The 19730-nt window shown below is 36.5% G+C and overlaps 1 protein-coding gene across 1 annotated transcript in view; it reads left to right on the top strand.

Annotated features, from left to right (window-relative positions):
* CDC40 (cell division cycle 40) overlaps positions 1 to 19730 on the top strand; it is a 36766-nt gene that overhangs the window by 6641 nt on the left and 10395 nt on the right. The window contains exons 2-9 of the mRNA XM_027899515.1: positions 1716 to 1802; positions 3372 to 3501; positions 12332 to 12415; positions 14354 to 14493; positions 15109 to 15205; positions 16923 to 17062; positions 18610 to 18684; positions 19343 to 19388. Coding sequence (XP_027755316.1) covers positions 1716 to 1802; positions 3372 to 3501; positions 12332 to 12415; positions 14354 to 14493; positions 15109 to 15205; positions 16923 to 17062; positions 18610 to 18684; positions 19343 to 19388 — 799 coding nt within the window. The remainder of the gene's footprint in view (positions 1 to 1715; positions 1803 to 3371; positions 3502 to 12331; positions 12416 to 14353; positions 14494 to 15108; positions 15206 to 16922; positions 17063 to 18609; positions 18685 to 19342; positions 19389 to 19730) is intronic.

A 19730-nucleotide genomic window follows, 5' to 3' on the forward strand; every position in this document is an offset into this window, starting at 1 on the left:
AATGACTGGATTAGGCCTGCTGTGCTGTTTCCAGGCAAGTTCATAGTGTATGAAAGTCAGGGCTGTGAATGTACCAGTAGCCATTGTCATCCAAGCCCAGTGAATTGTAAAGGTCCTGTGATGAGAAAAATAGGGTCAGGCCAAGAACTGGCAGCACTAAGGGTTCAAGCAAGATCAGTGCAATGGCTGGACCTGCCTGGTAAAATAACTGATACATGGTGAGAGTAAAGCTTTTTGGTTGGACTTAATTCTACAGAGACAGTGGCCTCAGTAGAAAAACAATTGACAGGATTGCTGATGTCATGCCTTTTTTTTTTTTCCTCTTTAATATCCTTTTTTTTTTTTTGAGCAGTATTAATCAAATATATTCAGATAAAAAGCCAAAGACCTTTAGGTACTGATTTTCTTTTCCGTGTTCTAGAAAACCAGGTTTTAAAATCTTTTAGAGTCTTGCATGCATGAGCAAATTTGTAATTGACCTGCTGTTGAATTGGGGAGAAAAAAAGCTTCTAGCCACAGCATGTCAGGGAATAGCTAACAATATTAAACATGTAAAGAATGTGACACTTTGCTCTTTCAAGATACTATAATACAAAGCAAGATTGAGTTTGTTTGAGGTAATTTTCTGTTAACGAAGTGACTGCTAAAATTTGATCCTCTGTTGTGCCACTTCCTTCTGTGAGTCACAAATGCTTTTGGATCCTTTTGTAGGTAAGCACTGATTAAACGCTGATGCTTCAGATAGTTTTTTCAGTATAATTACTAAGGATGTTATCAATATAACTTTGAGTCCTTTTGTATTACTATTATGCTAGAATAAAGGTACAGGAAGCAAGTAATAATTCTGAAAAATAATGTTCTCCTTCATTAACAGAGCCTTTGATGGGGGAGGTACTGTCAATTTAGAACCATTGTAAGTGAGCCTTCCTAGAGCTCTGTGAAACCAAGTCTTTTTGAGCACTGCTACCTTGTCAACATTTTTCTTCACCATCTTCTCTGTCTTCTGTTTCAGCTGCATGTGCCCTTCCGAGTTTTTCGCTTTGAGTTGCTTTAAGTTATTCTGTTGGTTAGTCCTTCTTTCTTGTCCCTTCATCTATTCAAGTTAATGTTTTTGTCACAATGGACTTGGAAATATGTTTAAGTACTAAAGTTGAATTGGATTTATTCCTTTTGGCAAAAAATTGGAGGTAAGGGATTGTTAGATTCTTTGAAAATTATTGTTATACTTAATGTTTGTGCTGATGTGTAACATATTTTTCACAACTGTCATTCAGAACATTTAGTTGTGACTTCTACCTTCTAAGTTTTGTAGAACTCCATCTTTCATACCTTTATATTATATTGGGGACCATTTTAGTTGGTTCTTCTTTACAAGGCTGGTTTTCAAACATCCTCAAAAAAAAAAAAGCTTTTCTCTAATTTTGCTGCTCTTTTTACAACTGTGTGCGTGAAGTCTTAAAGAAAAAAAAAAAGGCAATAATTCACATGCAAAATTCTGCACATCTTAGATGAATTTCTCAGTGATGGACAGGTGTTGTTTTTGCAGTCAATATGTTTTAAAAATAGAAACTTTGGCCATGGTACTCTTTTCCTTTCATAATGCTAAAAGTGTCAGCTTGAACCACAGCCCTGATTAGAACTGAAAGAAGTTAATGTCACGTATTTAAAAGTCCACATGTGAAAAATGGTTTGTGAATGTGTCTGTTTTATTTCAGGAAGATGTGGAAACAGGAGTCCACCTTGATCCTGCTATCAAGGAAGTTCAGTATAATCCCACTTATGAAACTATGTTTGCACCTGAGGTAAGAAGCAATATTGATCTTTAGAGCAGAAATGCCTTTGGCTTAAAGGGCAGATGTTCTATAAATTTCATGTGAATTTCCTATAAGATAATTTCTTTGAATGTGTGCTGCTTTTTGGGATCTAGTTTTGGCAAATTAAAAAAAAATAGATTCTACACAGGTGTATTGGTGTTTTTTAATGGTTGAATTTTAATATTCTGTATAAAGCTGTTCTAAGAAGAATCCTAAAGTGTTTATCAGAATTATAGCTATGGAAATTAAAAATTAAGCTGAGAAAATAGCATTATAAAGATGTTGAGCAAAACACAAACTGCATTAAAACGGTCTCTGACTATTTTCACATTTTTGGTATTTGCTCATTGTGCTTATTAGAGCAAAATGAATAGTTGTAAGTCTTGCAGATGTAACGCTTTTAAGAAGAGGATTTAAAATTAAAATCACAGTACTTTCAGTTTAATTATTCACATGAGTATTAAGAATATTAGTAACTTGAGCAGTGCTAAATGTGTATAGCAAAAAACCATATTGGGCTGAATTTAGACTGCTTGGTGCCATGTGAACCACGTTCCATTTTATTATAACTGACAGGCTATTGGAAAGATAAAAATAGCTGTTCAAGCATTTAACTTTTTTCAGTGTTTAACTTCTTTGTATAGTTTATTTTCTGTTAGACCAGAAGTTAGCATTCTAGGTAGACAAATGCTGCAGCAATCTTGGATTTCTACGCTAGTTATGCTTTGTGTTTAGAAAACATTTTGTGGAACCACATAAATTGGCCTTTTCATAGGGAGCTTGCATTTTGCAACATATCAAAGCTGTGATGTGTGTGAGCAAAAGTACTGATATAAAAGTGCTGCTGAGTGTAAATGTTTTAGTGAGGGAAACCTATTGTGGGAGTGTCAGGTGTTTGCAAGTATGGCTGACAAGCATAGGGGTTACAATTAAACTTAGTTTGATATTAGTCTCAGTCTACTGCATTTATTTGTAGTCACTGTTCTCTTCCCTAGCCATGATAACCAGGAAGACTGGCATTTGTCACCTTGCAAGAAGAAAAGAAGGGCAGGGTTTCATTAGTTGTTTTCCTGGAATAATACAGGAAGTCCCCAGTTGCTTTTTAAATGCACGAAAATATTGTTAGCAATGTAATTTCTGTATTAACCACATGAGTTCAGTAGGACCTGATACATCTTCTTTGATCTCCTCCCTTTAGAAGGGACAGTACACTATGGTTTGGTCTTCTGAATGCTTCTACTGATCGATTGTATGTGTTGATACTGTCAAGTATCAGCAAGTCAAATAGTTGATATTTGTCTTCTGTAACATCGGCTAGAAAGTTCAATCATGGAACTAACTGTTCAAAGCAACTGTGTGATTACTGTGTAAAATAACAGACTAAGAAGCTTATTCAGTAGTCATAACCAAATATAAAGTTGAAGTTGATGTTGCATTACAATTTTTGAAAGACAAGTCTTTTTTTCCTGTGTTTTTTTTTTTTTCTGAAAACGTACATACATAAAAATAAGAAATCACTAATTCTGCTATACTTTGTTTTAACATTTTTTTATGTAGTTTGGACCAGAAAACCCATTTCGGACCCAACAAATGGCTGCACCTAGAAATATGCTATCTGGATATGCAGAACCAGCTCACATCAATGATTTCATGTTTGAACAACAAAGAAGAACATTTGCAACCTATGGTAAGTCTTTAACAGTGAAATTCACCTCCATCTTTATTATGCCCATGTTGGACAAATTATGTTGTTCTTGATAGAACAGTTAATAGGACTGCAACTTCCTTAAATTGTTTTTTATCAGACTTAGTAAAATGGGAAGAGGTCTTCGAATGAGAATCCATGTGACTGGAGATCATAGTATTTATTTGGAAAAACTCATTTTTTAATTCTGTTTGAAACTGTAATCCAGTGTATGATCTCCTAGCAAACTCCTCTTAATTAATTCTTTCATTAGTTGCATCAAGTGTAAAAAACACAAATCAAAATTTCACATTTTTAACATGACTGTTATGCATCTGCTATGCAAATAGATTCTTTCATGTGATTCTAACTAAAGGTAACTCTCTCAAAACCAAAAGGATGCCTAACTGTGTTTTCAGGCTTTCTATAGACACAAACTGAATGGATTTGCAGAAAATGGGAATACATTACTAAAATAGTCTTGGCAAAGACAGACCCAAAGAAGTCTGTTTTGGTGATCATTGTAGTAGCTACTTCCTTACCTTGAATAGTCTTTTCACTTGTAAATACTTGCATTTGAAAAATGAAACATATGAGTCTTGGAGAAGCTTGAGACTTTTTTTGAAATGTAAGAAATATTGATTTTTTTTTTTTTTTTAAATAGGAAAAATATGGAAAGCCTGGATTCTAAGCATCCTTTTGGACACGTTTGAAAGAACAGAACTGCCATGTGTTTATATATAACAATGGTTAATTTTTCTTGTATTTCATTGTAAGCTTTCATTTCTGTTTTAAGCTTGATTGCAAGTGCTTGCTCAGTTGAAGTATCACTTTATATTCTTCAATTTCAGTTTATTAGGCAAGTTCTGATGTTTCCTGTGTAAAAGTAAAATATCACAACGCTGAACTTTTTGCACAACATATTTGCATCTTTCTTTATCCATAGTAACATTCAAAATACTATTAGGATGTGAAATATAAGCAAAATGCCAATATTAAGAAATGGATATCTAGTTCCATAGCATTATTTTAACTTGACTGTAATTTTGATGTTGGAATTTGACAGATAGGAGCCTCTTCAGGATCCAAATAGACAGATTAGATTTTGTTCTGTGAAATTAAATGTAGCATTGTGTGGGTTGGGCATTTTTGTGTGTAAAATAGATACTGGAATAAAGGAGTCTCTGGGCATATTGTGTTTGGTTTGAGGGCTTTTGGGTTGCAAAGTTTAGTTTGGGGGAAGATAGAACTGGCAAGTCTACTCAAAACTCCTGCTACTGGTTTATATAATCACTGTGTAGCAGCTGCCTTGAAAGCTGTATTACAAGTGAGTATAAAAATGTATTTTTAAGACTTGTAACACTGGCAGCTGTGCAGCTATCACATTCAGCTTTCTAGAAATGTTCAGTAGATAATGATCTGGGTACAGTGAAAATGGAACTATGAAAACGCTGAGATACAGGCAATTTAAATGATGAGAACAAGCACTGAGAAGCTGGAGTTCAGGCTTAGAAGATGCAGTAAATGAGCATGGTATTCTGGCTCAGTAGGTCTGTTCAAAACGGCACTCCTTTAAGTTGCCAAAAAGTTATCTATTAGAAAATGCAATATTCTCTTTTTCCATTTGGAAGGATGTAATTATTGTCTTTTCAGAAGACTCCAAGTGTAAAAATGCGGGTATAATTGATAGGCATAAATCTAAGCCATACATGTTTTTAATGGCTAAGTCATAATATACTGGAAGAATAGAAAATAAACCTCTCTTTTAAAACCTGCACATCCCGAAACCTCTGGCCTCTGTTACTCTGTTTAGTACCATTGCTTTAAGGTAGTAGATCTCAAAAGAAATCTGCAGTAGCTGGCATGTAAATAAACATTGACTATAAATGAAGGACAAGGGTGGTAAATGAGATCATATATCCAAAACAGCTCAACTGCCTGAGTGTCTTTCACCAAAAAAAAAAAGGCAGCTTTATATTGTATGTCAACCTGAAACTTAGTACATAGTCAGTGAGAAACTATTTATTAATTGGCAACTGGTCTTTCTTATCTACTTCTTTTGCAGTAAATCTTTACTGTTAAAAGTACATTTTCCTTATGATGCTTGGATAGCTGAGAACATCCATGCTGAACATTCGCCAACATTGACTGATGGTCTTTCCAGCTCTTTATTCTGTTAGACAGAAATAATTATTATTAGGGTCATTATAGGGTTATTACAGTTATTCTATTAGGGCAGCAATGGATACCTAGTGAGGTGTAGAAGAAGCAAGCCAGTAGTGATACATCCAAATACTTTTTTTCAATATTCGGTCTCTCAACCAGAGGCAATGATTGTATATTTATTAATTTGCAGTGGGTTCATTGTGTTTGTTTGTTTTTTCTTTTTGACACATTTGTTAAACTGCTTCTTGAATCCATATAATTTTTCTGTGTCTGTAGTAATCTCTTGCAGGCAGCTCTGCAGCTTACCAGCACCTTGTGTGAGGAAGTGTCTCTGTTTTGAACTTGTCAAACTTAACAGCTTTCTTGTTTGACTTGATATCCCCTAATCTCTTGTGCTGGAAGACAAAATGAGCAGTCATTTTTTATTCCCCATTTCTGTGTCATTCCTTATTTTATAGATCTTGGCCATAACTACTTCTCAGTCTGTTTGGGTTTTTTTTTTCACCTGAAAAGGTCTGATCAATCTTCTTGTTCCTCTGTTCCAGCCTTTCCATGCCTATGGCTATCCTTGTTTCTCTTCCATTTCTCTGCTAGTTCCACTGTATTGTTCCCCAAGACGAAGAGCGAAGCCATGCACAAAGTTTACGTGTTAATCTCACTGTGTATTTGTTCCGTGGCTTAATACAGCGAGAGGCTTTTCCTTTTCATTTTCTGAGAATTCTTAACATTGCATTTTTCTCTACAGCTTTGAATAACTTGCTCAAAGCTACTTGCTGCATTTTTCCAGATCATTTATCAATATGTTGAATGTCATGGTCCAGAGCATGAATCTGTCAGCAACTTTCCTGTGCTGTGCAAACCAACCATTTGTTCTTGCCAGTGTTTTAATAACTTTTCATCAGCTGACCATGTAAAGACATGTGAGTTTTTAAATGTCTTCGTGCGCCCTCTAATCAGTCTAACTTGATGTCGTAAAGGTGTCCAACATCATACAAACTTTGCTCATTCACAGGATTGTCACCTCAGAAATATTCTGGAGGTTTTGTCATTGTAATTTAACTGTAGAGAAAACTGTGTCTTCTCTGCTGCAATAGATAATGCTTACCCCAGTGCATACTCTTTCTCTTTATTATAGTTTCTTCTCTTCAATCTTCTAAATATACAAACGTCTGGCAGGTTGACCTGTAGATCCCCATATCTCCTTTGAAGCATCTTTTGAAAGATGGCATTTTACTTACTGATACATTCCTTTTCTGTTATTTCAGGTGATATTAGGTGAGAGTTTTTGCACTGTGGTTTGAGTTTAGATCTCTTGGGTGACTGCCATCTGGTCCTGGTGTTTTGTTACCACTTTAATGTTCTCACTTTGAGATAGATACTGTGTCATATTACCCATAAAGAAAAGTTCTGGCACAGGAACCTACCCAAGCTCCTCTGTATTGAACACGTGTTCAAAAAAAACCCCCTCTCTGATGTTCTCTTTTCATTCCTTGATCATCTGTTGGCCTGCATGCTGTCTGGTACTCTTTCTATCCCTGCAGGTTTTGACAAAGGGTAAGTGTTAGTTTCTGTACCTTTTGTGATAAGCCCCTCACTTTTGGGGGGAGGCTGCCTTACTGTAGTGTTTACTTTGTCTTCTAGTTGGTCTTTTGTATTTGCCACATCTGGATGCAACTTCATCTCTTTGAAGAATAATTTCTTATTTCTAATAGTTTATGTACTATTCAGCTGTGCTCACTTTCTTCTGGTCGCTTTAAAGTTGTCTTTTAATAGCTGGCAGGCACTGTTTCTTTTTCTCCTACATGCTTTTTTTGAAGTGTCCCTGCATTTGAAAAAGGCTTTACCCTTAGGTGTTCACTTTCTGTTCCTTTTCAAAACCTTGTTTACTTAATATAGCCCTCCTATTTTGAGATTGAGATCACTGTTATAAATGTTTTTATGGCTTTCTTTGCTTAGTGAACAATGTTGATTTTATACCCCGTAATGGTCATTGTCAAAATGTGTATCCTTAGAAAGACTGTCTTAAAATCAAGTTTCCTGCACGGCTCAGTTGGCTTTTTTTCACATGAATCTCCAGCATGACTGCTTCATGGTACAAGTACATTGTGTAAAAATGCTGTTTTCATCATATCTTGGTGTGAGATTTGCACGGGTTGCTACAAGGAGGTGACTAAAATATGTCATTATTGCGGTACTTCTTTTCCTGGTACCTGTTGCTTAGTCTCAGTTACCATTTCATGGTTATTGTATCTTCTGTCTGAATGGTCAGTAACAGACTCCTAGCAACTGTACCCACCACTTCTTAAACCTGGAATTTCAATCCAAAGGATCATTTAATGCTTGTTAACACTATTAACTTGTTAATCTGATTTGTCTTTAAGCCTTCTGTGGCATATAACACGTTTTTCCCTCTTGGTATGACCATCTTATTTCTGTATTCTTTCCACCTGGTAAAGCATATATTCTATCCAATTATGTCAGTACTGTCCTACCAATTATGTTAGTTTATTATTTTAAAACAAGATTTTCCTATGTATTGTTTTTAGCCTCTGCCATTTTGCATGCACGCTTGGGTTTTCCATTTCCCTGCCCTCAGTTTAAATGGGATTCTGTGCTTATTACTATCCCTATTATTTGAGGTTTCAGGTTTCTGTGCTACCTTTTCCTTGAAGATATGGTTTTCTATAGATCCTATATCATTGGAAATTGCTTTTTTTTTTTTTTCAGAGTATTTGCTATCCCCAAATATTTATCAAAAAACACTCTCTGAACCTTCTCAGTACCAATAGCTTTTTAGTCTAGGTGAGACCTACCCATCTCAGTAAGGTTCCCTTCATTCCAGGAGTTGGAGGAAGTGAACTTGACACAGGCACTGGAGATGTTTTCCACATTACGGTTAAGATGTGCAGTGGCTGAGGGAGCTGGGATTGGGTAGCCTGGAGAAAAGGAGACCTGGGCTGCAGGGAACATCTCACTGCTTTATACAGTTACCTGAAGGGAGTATGCCAATGGCATAATCCATAAGAATATTGAGTAAAATAGTCCATGTAGGCCATTTTATATCCTGTATAAGATCCTGTATAAGATCCTCTCCCAGTTTAATGGAAAGCCATTAATAATTGCTCCGAGGGAGTCCTGACTTTTTAAATTGGTAACCAGTTTTGCATCTGCAGTCATAGATAATCTACCCCATTTTGATTCCATTGATGTAACTTAGTTTAATTTCTGCCATTAAAAAAAGGCAATCTCTCTATGAAAACAAATTCCTTTTCACAAGCAATTATAACATAAAATGCCAAAAGCTTAACTAGCATTATTTTCCCAATGTTGTAGTCCTTGGAGCATGGAAGAAAAGACTAGGGAGTCCTCAAATGCAAGCACTTGTTTATTCTTCTGTATCTCTACTCTCTACGGAAGCAGTCTCTTTTCTTCAAAATTCCCTTTTGAGCATTGTTTAAAAAAGTCAGTATGCTCTCCTTAATTATATTATCATATATACATTTTCAGAAGCAGAATTAAGAGATTTTTTTTTTATATGCAGCACACCAACTGTTCATGAATATATTAGACAAGTCATTTCATAGCCATTTCAGCATCAGTGATTATCCTAGAAGTGGACTGCTTCATTCATGCAGCATTTAGTATTTTAAAATCTCTTCTTCACAAAACATTAATGTCCTTTTTAATAAGAAACAGCCTTTTGTCCATGAATCTCCAAGCTCTTTATGAGTACTCAGTAACTTGGTTATAGCAGGATTACTTCATCACTAAGACTGATATTTTGAGAGCTTAAAATGACTGACTTGAAAATAACACTGTGATTTTATTTTTTTTTCATCTACTCATGTTACATGCAACACCTACAGTCACTATTACCTCTTACAATTATAGGCACTTTATTCTCTGATTACTTTGATTCCGCAGAGGTGCCAGTGCAGTCAGAGTGGGTTAGTCCAGCTGTATTTTTCCACATACCTGAGCTACGTTGGGTCTCTGTATGCTGCATTGCACAGTAGGGTGTAAACATGCGTTAATCAGCTGTCTTTCTGGAATGCACATCAAAGTCTGATTATTTAACCAACCATTTCAGGTGCACTGAAATTATGGTTGGAGGTGGAATTGTAGCTCTCGTTGCTAAAATGCTGCGTGAAATAACTGCCTCCTAAATAAAACTGAAGGAGACATAGAAGTCAGGGCACATTATGTGGGATACCAGCTGAGTAGGATAAAAGCAAGCTGTCTTTTGCAGCTGTGTTCAGGAATCCCAGCCAGAAAGAAAAGATTCTCTTTCACACATTCACTAGAAAGTAGAAACTGTTCAGAGCTTTTCTATGAGAACGATGCTGGACCAAATTCAACTCAGCTATAAGGAGCCTCCGCTTCCACGGGAAGCTGTGCTTGGCCCAGGGGCCCTATTCATTGGAATACTGTCCCTCTTTTACAAATACCAAGCAAATAGAGTCCCGGAGACGGTGTCAATACAGTTGGAGGACAAGTAAACCACTGTATTGATTTTGATGTAAATCCAAAGTAATATCTCTCCACTGTCAATAGAAACCTTATAGCTTGGAAGAGAACTCATTGGAATAGTGGCTTAGTGAAAGTGTAATTGCAGTGTCTGCTCAGTTTGGTTATCCATAGAAGTAAATCCTAATAAGAGTCTAGAACAAAGAGAGAATGTATACTTCCTAAGAGGGCATTGGTATATATTTCTCTCTGTATATCATATTCATTGAACATCTGGGCATATGGTGTTCCATGGCTGGGTCTTAGCAGGTTTGAAACTCCAGAGCTGGTCGCCAGGTGGATTGCTCCATTTGGATGGGAATACCTACTGTGTTCTTGGAATGGCTCTTCTACTAATTTCCGTAATATGGTTTTTTTCACAGCATCTAAAAAGAAATTAACTGGACTGTCTTCTGGGACATCTCTCTTGATGAGAAATGTCTGGGGAAACAATCTCCTTTGGCTATTGGGATGGTATTGATAGGTTGTCAGCTTGTTTGTACCCAAGTGGGTTTGTGGGCCTTTGGTCTCTGGGGTGGACTGGCTAATCTCCCACTGTTCGTGATTCTCCCTGTGAATCAAGAAAAATACGGGAATTGGATTGTATACTGTAGGATTTAGTTGATTTTGTGTGTGCAATTACTTTTGCCAGTGGTTTAATATCTTTACTGGGGTTCTTTTTCCTCCCTGATACAGAGAAATTCTCATTGGGTCCTCAAGGGACATTGTCACTTTAATAAAAATTGGTGTTACGTCCACCAGGGTGCAGTCTTTCCCAAAAAAAAACAGCCATAGTGGTCAGTAACTGTTCAGTGCACCTGTTCCTTGAAAACCAAATGAATTTATTTGTCTGTCTTATTCTCATCAGCTCATGCTATCCACTTCAGGAGAAATGGAGAAAAAATGTAAGATATGTATTAAAATGAGAACCTCATTATCAAAAATTGTAAATATCCTGCATATCTATGAAATGCTGGTACATTTTATAAATTATTTGTAAGTATAAATGCACCAGATTTTGTTGTGGTTGGGGGTTTTTTGTGTTTGGTTGTGGTTTTTTTGTTTTTTTTTTTTTTTTTTTTTTTTTTTTTTTTTTTTTTTTTTTTTTTTTTTTTTTTTTTTTTTTTTTTTTTTTTTTTTTTTTTTTTTTTTTTTTTTTTTTTTTTTTTTTTTTTTTTTTTTAATTGAGACTCAATAGCTGTAATCAGGAAATGGAGATGTGAATACTTAATTCTTTTAAAAATTAAAGGCCATTACTGCTGCTTCTGGTACCACCCACATTAGTTAAAGCAACTGCTTTCAAGTTGAAGGAACAAGCTTTCGCAACGCTGGCAGGGGGAGGACTAAATTTTTGCTGGGGGAGACAGAATACTCACAAAGCCCTGGAAAACTTCTTTTGCTTTTATTTTTTTTCCCATCTCCGTCCTCTTCCTTCCAGCTGCTGCCATTGCCAGGGCTGCTAGAGATGAGCAGCACTCTGTGTGACCCTGCAGAGGTAGTGAGCAGGGCAGAGGGCTTCAGGGCCAGAGGCTGCTGTGAAACCGGAGGGCTGTCTGTGTGCAGCAGCCACAGGCTGGTTTCCATGTGACTCACTGGCTTTGCAAACCAAAGAACAGAGCCCCGAACTAAAGCAGCATCTGTTTTACATCTTGTGTCACTAACACAAGATTTTGAGCTATCTTTTCCTTATGCCGTGTTACAACAAGGAGAGGTTGCTATGGCACTTTAAAATCTAATGTTTGCATCACAGCCAGCTGGTCTGAATTCAGTGTTGACCTTGCTTGGAGCAGGGTGTTGGGCCCTGCAGGGGCCTCCTGAGGTCCCTTCCCACCAGAGCGATTCCGTGACTTTGCTTCTTGTGACTACCCTCACTTTGTATCTCATTTCACCTGTTGCCTATTATATTTATTTGTTTCTCAGTATTGTGCCAGTGTAAGCTTTCTGATAGCAATATGTCCTCAAGGGCTTCAAGGTACTAATTCATAGTAATCTTTATATTCAGGCCAAGCGAAAAATGAATGGGATTCCAAAGTATCAATTCTTCCTCATACCTAGCTCATTCAGAGTCAATGGGGAAAAATTTGCACGGGGACGGACTAATAAAAGTCATATAACCTGAAAAGCTTGAAATAACAGTATTTTTTTTTTCCTCCTGTTCTAGGTTATGCATTAGATCCCTCCATAGATAATCCTGAAGTTGCTACCAAGTATATTGGTTCCGTAGAGGAAGCTGAAAAAAATCAAGGTAATTAATCCAGAATCCTGTATAAATGACTTGCAGCTGATGACTGTTTTCATTTCTTCTTTACTAAGAAATAGAATAGGTATTAGCAAAGGAAGAAATTATGGGAGACTTACCAGTGTCCAAAGATACAGTAAAGAAAGATGTGTTGCAATGGAAAGAGGATAGAGAGATACTGGAGGTTTTTTTTTTCTTGAAGTAGCAAATGTTTCAGGCTGTCTTGACAAATTTCAGTTAGGATTTGCAACGTGTAGTTGAACAAATAGAATTTATCTGTGTATTTGAAACAGCTTTTTTGGTCCTCTTAAATTCTGTCCTGGCTAGCATTGTCATGTGTCTTGCATTAGGATACAGGGCTGTATTGTGGGCTAATCACCGCAACTGTGCTGCTCAGGAGCAAAGTGATCACTCTGTATGCAACCTTAAGCACTCCTGTTGGGAGCTGCATGTTATCTCTGCTTAGCAGAGTTAAGCTCTTTGGGTTAGTTGGAAAAGAAAAACCATTGGAAGGTTGCCAAATAGTAAAGGCATGGCATGCCACTGGGAGGATTGATACCAGAAGCATGGGGTTTGTAATTAATACTTTGATACAAGATATTTTAACATTTTAAGTGACTTGTTTGACTTGGAAAACTGTACCTGTGTAAAATTCATACTTTCCCTTTCATGTCTTTCAAACCTCCTATTCACATATATACACAAAGGTTCTTTATTTCTGTTTATTTCCTTTTCCTCAGAATATATCCAAGGTTATTTCACTCTTTCCTTCCAAAGAAGGGAACTACTAAGATTAAATCTTGTTAAAAAATTAAAAATTAACCTTTTCATAATGGAATTTAGTAATTCATTTTAAGAAAACCCTTGGTTAATGTACAGTACCTTCATATAGTCACTGCTTCAGTTTTTCCATTGCCTATTTTCCCCTTATCTCAAGCTCTTTTTGTCTCTTTTGCACTAAATGAGTATTACTGCTGCTGTTGGAAAACGTTGTTTGAAAATTGCACATAATATACAACCTTTTGAAAAACTTAAAACTAATGACTTCAAGTTTACTTTTTCTACCATATCTAAATCGTCTAATGGCTTTGACAAATGAAATTCTGAGAGCACAACATTTGTGGAAAGCTAGCATTTATATGAAAGAGCAGGAGAGTGTTTGGAGGCAGGTGACAGTCAATAGCAACAGACTTTTTAAAAGGGCCTGCAGCAACAGGATAAGGGTAATGATCTTAAGCTAAAAGAGGGTAGATTCAAAGTAGTTATAAGGAAGGATTTTTTTTGCAGTGAAAGTGAGGAAACACTGTAACAGGTTGCCCAGAGAGGTGGTGGATGCCCCATCTGAGGAAACATTCAAGGCCAGGTTGGATGGGGCTGTGAGCAGCCTAATCTAGCTGAAGATGTCCCTGCTCATTGCAAGGTGGTTAGATTAGGTGACCTTTAAAGGTCACTTCCAACCCAAATCATTCTATGTTTCTATGAATTTTTACTAAATCAAAATGCAGAGTTTTGGTTGGGCTTTGGGGAGACTTATTTTCATCTTGGGGTAGGCGCTTTTTGAAAGTGTGAGGATTGAGGGTGATTAGAAGCCAATTGTGGACTTTACTGTCAAAAACTGCACTGATGAAAGTATGAAAATGGATGTATTCTTACAGTCTGCAGATTTATTGTTAAAAATCAATGGGTACAAGCATGGTTAAATACTCTAACAAAAAATGATACACAATTAAAGTGGTTCCTCTGTTACTGTGCATAGTTAGCAGTGTCCATAGCTGGAAAATTGGGCAGTGATTTGGCCCATTTTGATTAAATGGTTTTTCCCGTTTTGCTGTTTGTATTGAAAGGAGTGGTGATGGTGGCTTTTTCTTTTAAACTGACTATGGTGTTACCTGTGATTGTGTATCCTGTGTTCGCAGTTGGGCAATGTATTGTTTCCTTCTTCAGGTTTAACAGTGTTTGAAACAGGACAGAGGAAAATTGAGAAAAGGAAGAAATTCAAGGAGAATGATGCGTCTAATATTGATGGTTTTCTGGGACCGTGGGCAAAGTATGTTGATGAAAAAGAAGTAGCCAAACCATCAGAAGTAAGTGCTGCCTTAACACAATAGGTACAAATATTTAGTACAAAATTGCAGTGTTTTTAACAGAGATCTATCTGCACTAGGAGTTTGTCCGAGCAGAAGATCCATGCTATGCTTTGGGTTGATAGGAGCATTTAAGATGATATGTCTAAATAGGGTGTTCCAAATATTCTTCATTCTATTATTTGCAACACTGTTTGGAAATAAATTTTGTTGTACCTGTGTGTGTAGTATGTCTGATTAAAGGTGTTTATAGACAGAAGCAGGTTGAAAACAAAATCGAAGTAAAACTTTTTTACAAAAGAAAAAAACAGCCAAACAAAATCCCCAGTAACACACCCTCCCCTGAACACTCCAACCAATAGATATCATTCTTGTTCCATCAGTGCTTAGCTGTAGTCTATGAATAAAAAGGTAATAATTCTTTTCAGTGTGCATAGCTTTTCAAGCTATTGTTTTGATAAAGGTATTCTCCTTATTGATGCTTAGAAATATATCTAATCTCATTTAGCAAGTAAATGTGTCCTTAGCAGTGAATAAACAGTAGTACAGTTCTAGATTTTGCTATGTGATTCTGAATGCTGACTTCTAAAAAGATCATGTTTTATTTTTTTCCAGGAAGAGCAGAAGGAGTTGGATGAAATAACAGCTAAGAGGCAGAAGAGAGGAAAACTAGAAGATGATAAACCTGGAGAGGAGAAGACTATATTACATGGTAATGGCATCTTCCTGCCTGTTCTCATTTTCTAGCTCGCTATGTCTTCTTGCCTGCTGTGTTAATTAGTAAGGGTGGCAGACAGCCTCAGTTTTGCTGAGGCACCTTGATGTTTCCATATTGGAGATGATAGCTCTCACAGGCATAAGCATAAAGGACAGGGAAAGAAATAAACTTGGACTAACTCCACTTCATACTGTGAAGAGCAGCATGGAAATGTTTTTCAGGGTTCTGATTTTATTTATTTATTTTTAATGTTGCTAGAGGCACATATCCCTTTCCTATTTTACAGAGCAAACATATTAAAGTTATGAGTTTGGCTTAGTTTCAGCTTCACAATTATTGTAGTTTTATGTGTCAGTATTCTCATTAGGAGGTAGTGCTTTGAGTTATGGCTCATGCACAACTTAGAAAATCTCTTGGACTTTATACTTCCTCAATTGTTACTATAAGTGTACTTGCTGTCATACTATGAATAGTTGTGTATCAATTAATTACCCTGCGGAAGCCTATAGTGTGTGGCGCCTTCAAAGAAAATGGTTTGGTAAGTAAGTAAAATTAAGTAATCTTTTGAAACTGTTACTTCAACTCACGGCATACAGAACAGCCCTGCCTTATATTTGTTGCTGCAGGTAGTTAGTTAGGTAAACAGGATCTCTCTTTGCTTACCATTCCTACAGCCAGGCTCACACACACAGGCTGTGAGCATCCTTTCTTACGAGAGTTAAAGAAGAGGCGGCTGTGAGATCAGCATAGCTGACATCAGTACTTCGTTCTGTTTGTATGTAGTATATCATGGGAATATTTACTGAACAGTATTGAGCATAACAAACGTGAAATTTTAGCCACTGAGTTTCCTATAGGGTAATTATTTTGTATCCAACTTTTCATGCTCTGTACCTGAAGTTTCACAGTGAAAGACCTTGAAATATAAACTTTAATTTTCTCACACACAAATGTTCCAGAAATATGCCATTTTGTAGACATCTAATGTAAATATATACATGATACAAAGTAAACATGGACACTGTGGTCACTTGTACAACTGAAACTGCCATAGCAACATTCCAGACTGAGAAATTAATTTAATCAGTGCACAGCTTAATGTCATGGCTGTGCAAGGTGTCTGCTCTGGAGTATCCATTTCCATGCACATCCATTTCCATCCCTGTATGTCTGACTGTCCAATCACTTCTTAAATCTAGTTCCAGAGCAGTTGTTGGCTACTGCTGACCAGTATTGGTTCATGCTGGCCAATCTTTTTTCCCTTGATTTGTAATTCTGTTGTCATGACTGACACAGCACAGAGCTGGCCAGTATGTGAGTTGCAAAAAAATGCCAGGGTTAGAGTTCCACATTCTAATCTATATAGAGTTAATGTAAGCAAACCCTTGTTGGTCAGGGAAATTCTCGTGCCGTTTGATGATGAGTATGATGTGTACGAGAGAGATTGTCTTAATGTTCAGATTATCAGATTCCAAGCAGACTTTGCTGAAATGACTTAATTTGATCTTAACTGATGTCAACTGAGATTCCATGTCTGTATCCTGTGAAATGGGTTTTTCTTACCCCCACCTCTCATCTCTCTCTCCACTTCACAGTAGAGCAGCTGTGTTGAGAAAAAGTTTAATTGTGTGTGTTGTTCAGCCTTCCAAAGATTATAACCTCTTAAAATATAGGTTCTTGGATTCTCAGAATTCTGTGTTTGTCTTTTCAGTTAAGGAAATGTATGACTATCAGGGGAGATCTTATCTTCATGTCCCTCAAGATGTTGGAGTTAATCTTCGTTCTACAGTGCCACCTGAGAAGTGCTATCTTCCAAAGAAACAAATCCATGTGTGGTCTGGACATACAAAGGTAGGAATGTCTGTGAGCATACATCATAAAAACCCACCTAATTTTGTGTCTGCAGCTTGTAATTTCTGTAAAACTGAAGCCTCAGTAGAAGGAAAGAGTATTTTCATCTTTACCACATTTTGCATATAATTGATTGCATTACATGCTCAGACAAGGTGTTTGCCTCTCAAATGCAGTTGTCTAGCTGCATATGCTTTTCTGTCAACGCTATGGTTCTCCCTTAAGGGGAAGAGTATTATCCAGTGAATTCTGTGGGATTTGGAGTTATTTCCTAAACTACCATGTGAATAACAATAAGGCTAAATCTAGAGATTCATGAGAATTTTAGGGGGTTGGGGTTTTTTAATAGCAAAAGTACTTAAGGGCTATTTCGTATCCAACTTCAAAAAACCCACGTAACTTATTATATTATGATGCAACAGCATTACAGGTTTCCCAAATACAACTATTACCTCTGAGAGGTGTATCTTGTTAAGAGTTTTCTTTGATACTGCTTAATATCCACTTTGATACTGCTTAATATCCACTTTCTTCTTGCGCAAGAGATTGTAACTGTATACATACTTTTGGTATTAAAAACCTTATACTCAATTTGCTACGTCTTTTGTCATTAATTTTCAATATTGCTTGAGGGGGATATGCTGCACTGCAATAGAGAGCACCATAATCCTTAAAAACCAGAAGAAAGGAGGACACAGGAAATGTTTTTAGCTTTTACTCTTATTTAGTTGCCACAGATCTGAGATCTTCTTTACTGATTGCGGCGTCAACGAGTTTATAGCTGCAACTGTCAGGGCTGTCCAGGATAACATCTCCTCCCCAAAGCTCTAGTCGCTCCTCTGCCTGTTATCCTATTACAACAGACTGATGCACAAAATAGCTTTTTCCTTCAAACAAGATGAATAATGAAAGTGATGAGAGAAGCAAAAGAAAGATAGGGGGACAAATTTAGAAAAACTGGAAGATATAAGTAGACAGTAATAGGGAGGATAAAGTACCCAACCGCAGTCCCGGGTGGGAAGGTGGAACTGGATGGCATATGAATAGAACAACTGACAGGAAAAGAAAAGGAGAGACATCAAGCCATGAGTACTTGGGGGTTCCTTGGACTTCCTCTGAAAGGAGTAGCTGAAATGCAGACAGATGGGAAGATGCTGTGCTCAGGGAATCTGAATTCAGTAGTTAGAAGCCACTGATAGTATATGTAAGAAATTGAGCTGGCCAAATAACTTTTTCTGTGGAAAAGTTCCTCACCTGCCCCACTTATTGGGGTTTATTACACAGAAACAGTCACCCAAACCCCTGTGTTTACTGCAGTAAGGGTGTGAGTATTGAAAAAGGCTACATATGCAGCTGTTAGAGTGAATTGATTTATTCCCAATAGCAATTGTTCAAAATGCATCACTGTTCTCATATGGAATGTGGGTAGGCTTTCTTTTCAAGATACAGTATCTGTATATTTTATGAAGATAAGCTTTAGCTTTTTGCTTGGAAAAGAGAGCAAATGAACTGAGGAAATATCTGTTTCATTATGTTCTTATTTACAGGGTGTCAGTGCAGTTAGATTGTTTCCTCTGTCTGGGCATATACTGTTGTCTTGCTCTATGGATTGCAAAATTAAGGTGAGTTATTTTTCTGCTTTCATGTATATATTTTATACTATCCTTGAATACAGACATTACATTTTAGAATACAAAAACATTTGGTACTTCTACCAAATACCTTTCATCTGTGTTACTTTTATTTTTCTCACTTGATTTTTAAATTACAATTTAATTGGAACAAAGAAATAATACATAAGACTGTGGCTGTTAGAATGGTGTCAATTGTTTAGTAATAGCATTTAGAAGGTCATGAGTACTTCAGGGTATTGCCTTTGTTGTTATATTAATTCATTTTCTGTGAAGCCTGGTTTTACAACTAACAGTAGATTTCTGCTGAAGTGTTTCACTGAAGCATTTGTGGTTTCAAACTACTCTCACTTTAATCCAGCATATTCTGTATTAGAAAGCTGATGTTGTTGGGGTTTTTCAGGAGCAAAACCCTAAGTCTTTAAAGCTAAATATTATATGGGATTTTTAGTTATTTTAAGGGGGAGTTGCTAACAGGAAGGTGACAGCATTCCTGTGAATTTCTGGATAGATAGTTGTGATTAATCAATAGATGTCATATATTTCTAATTAATTTCTTAAAAGATGTTGCCATATGTGTTTACACTTAATTTCAGCATGATTATTGTTTAACAATTGACATATTTTCTCTCCATCTCTTTTTTCCAAGTTATGGGAAGTATATGGCGATCGAAGATGTCTACGAACATTTATTGGTAATAGTCTTTCTTTTAAACTGATTTATATTTAAATTAACTTCATGGAAGAATAGTATTTAGGTTAGCTTAGTAATTTATCATAGAGAGGACTCGTACACATCCAAGGCAAACGGTATTTGGGATGATCTTGGCAGTAAGAATTGAAAAAGATGCAAGTTTGTAACAAAATTTTGTCATTATTCCAAGCAATTTAATGTTGATGTGTAACGCCTTACAACCTTTAAAACAAAACATCAGAGTACTACAGTCATCAATACTTTTTGCAAGATCCTTTCCAAAGGCAAAATTGTGAAATTAAATTGCCCCATCTTCATGCTGTAGCTTTCTGTATTTATACAA

This window comes from Empidonax traillii, unplaced genomic scaffold, assembly GCF_003031625.1.
Source record: "Empidonax traillii isolate 1590-97213 ecotype Southwest subspecies unplaced genomic scaffold, ASM303162v1 scaffold673:size468873, whole genome shotgun sequence".
Lineage (NCBI taxonomy): Eukaryota > Metazoa > Chordata > Aves > Passeriformes > Tyrannidae > Empidonax > Empidonax traillii.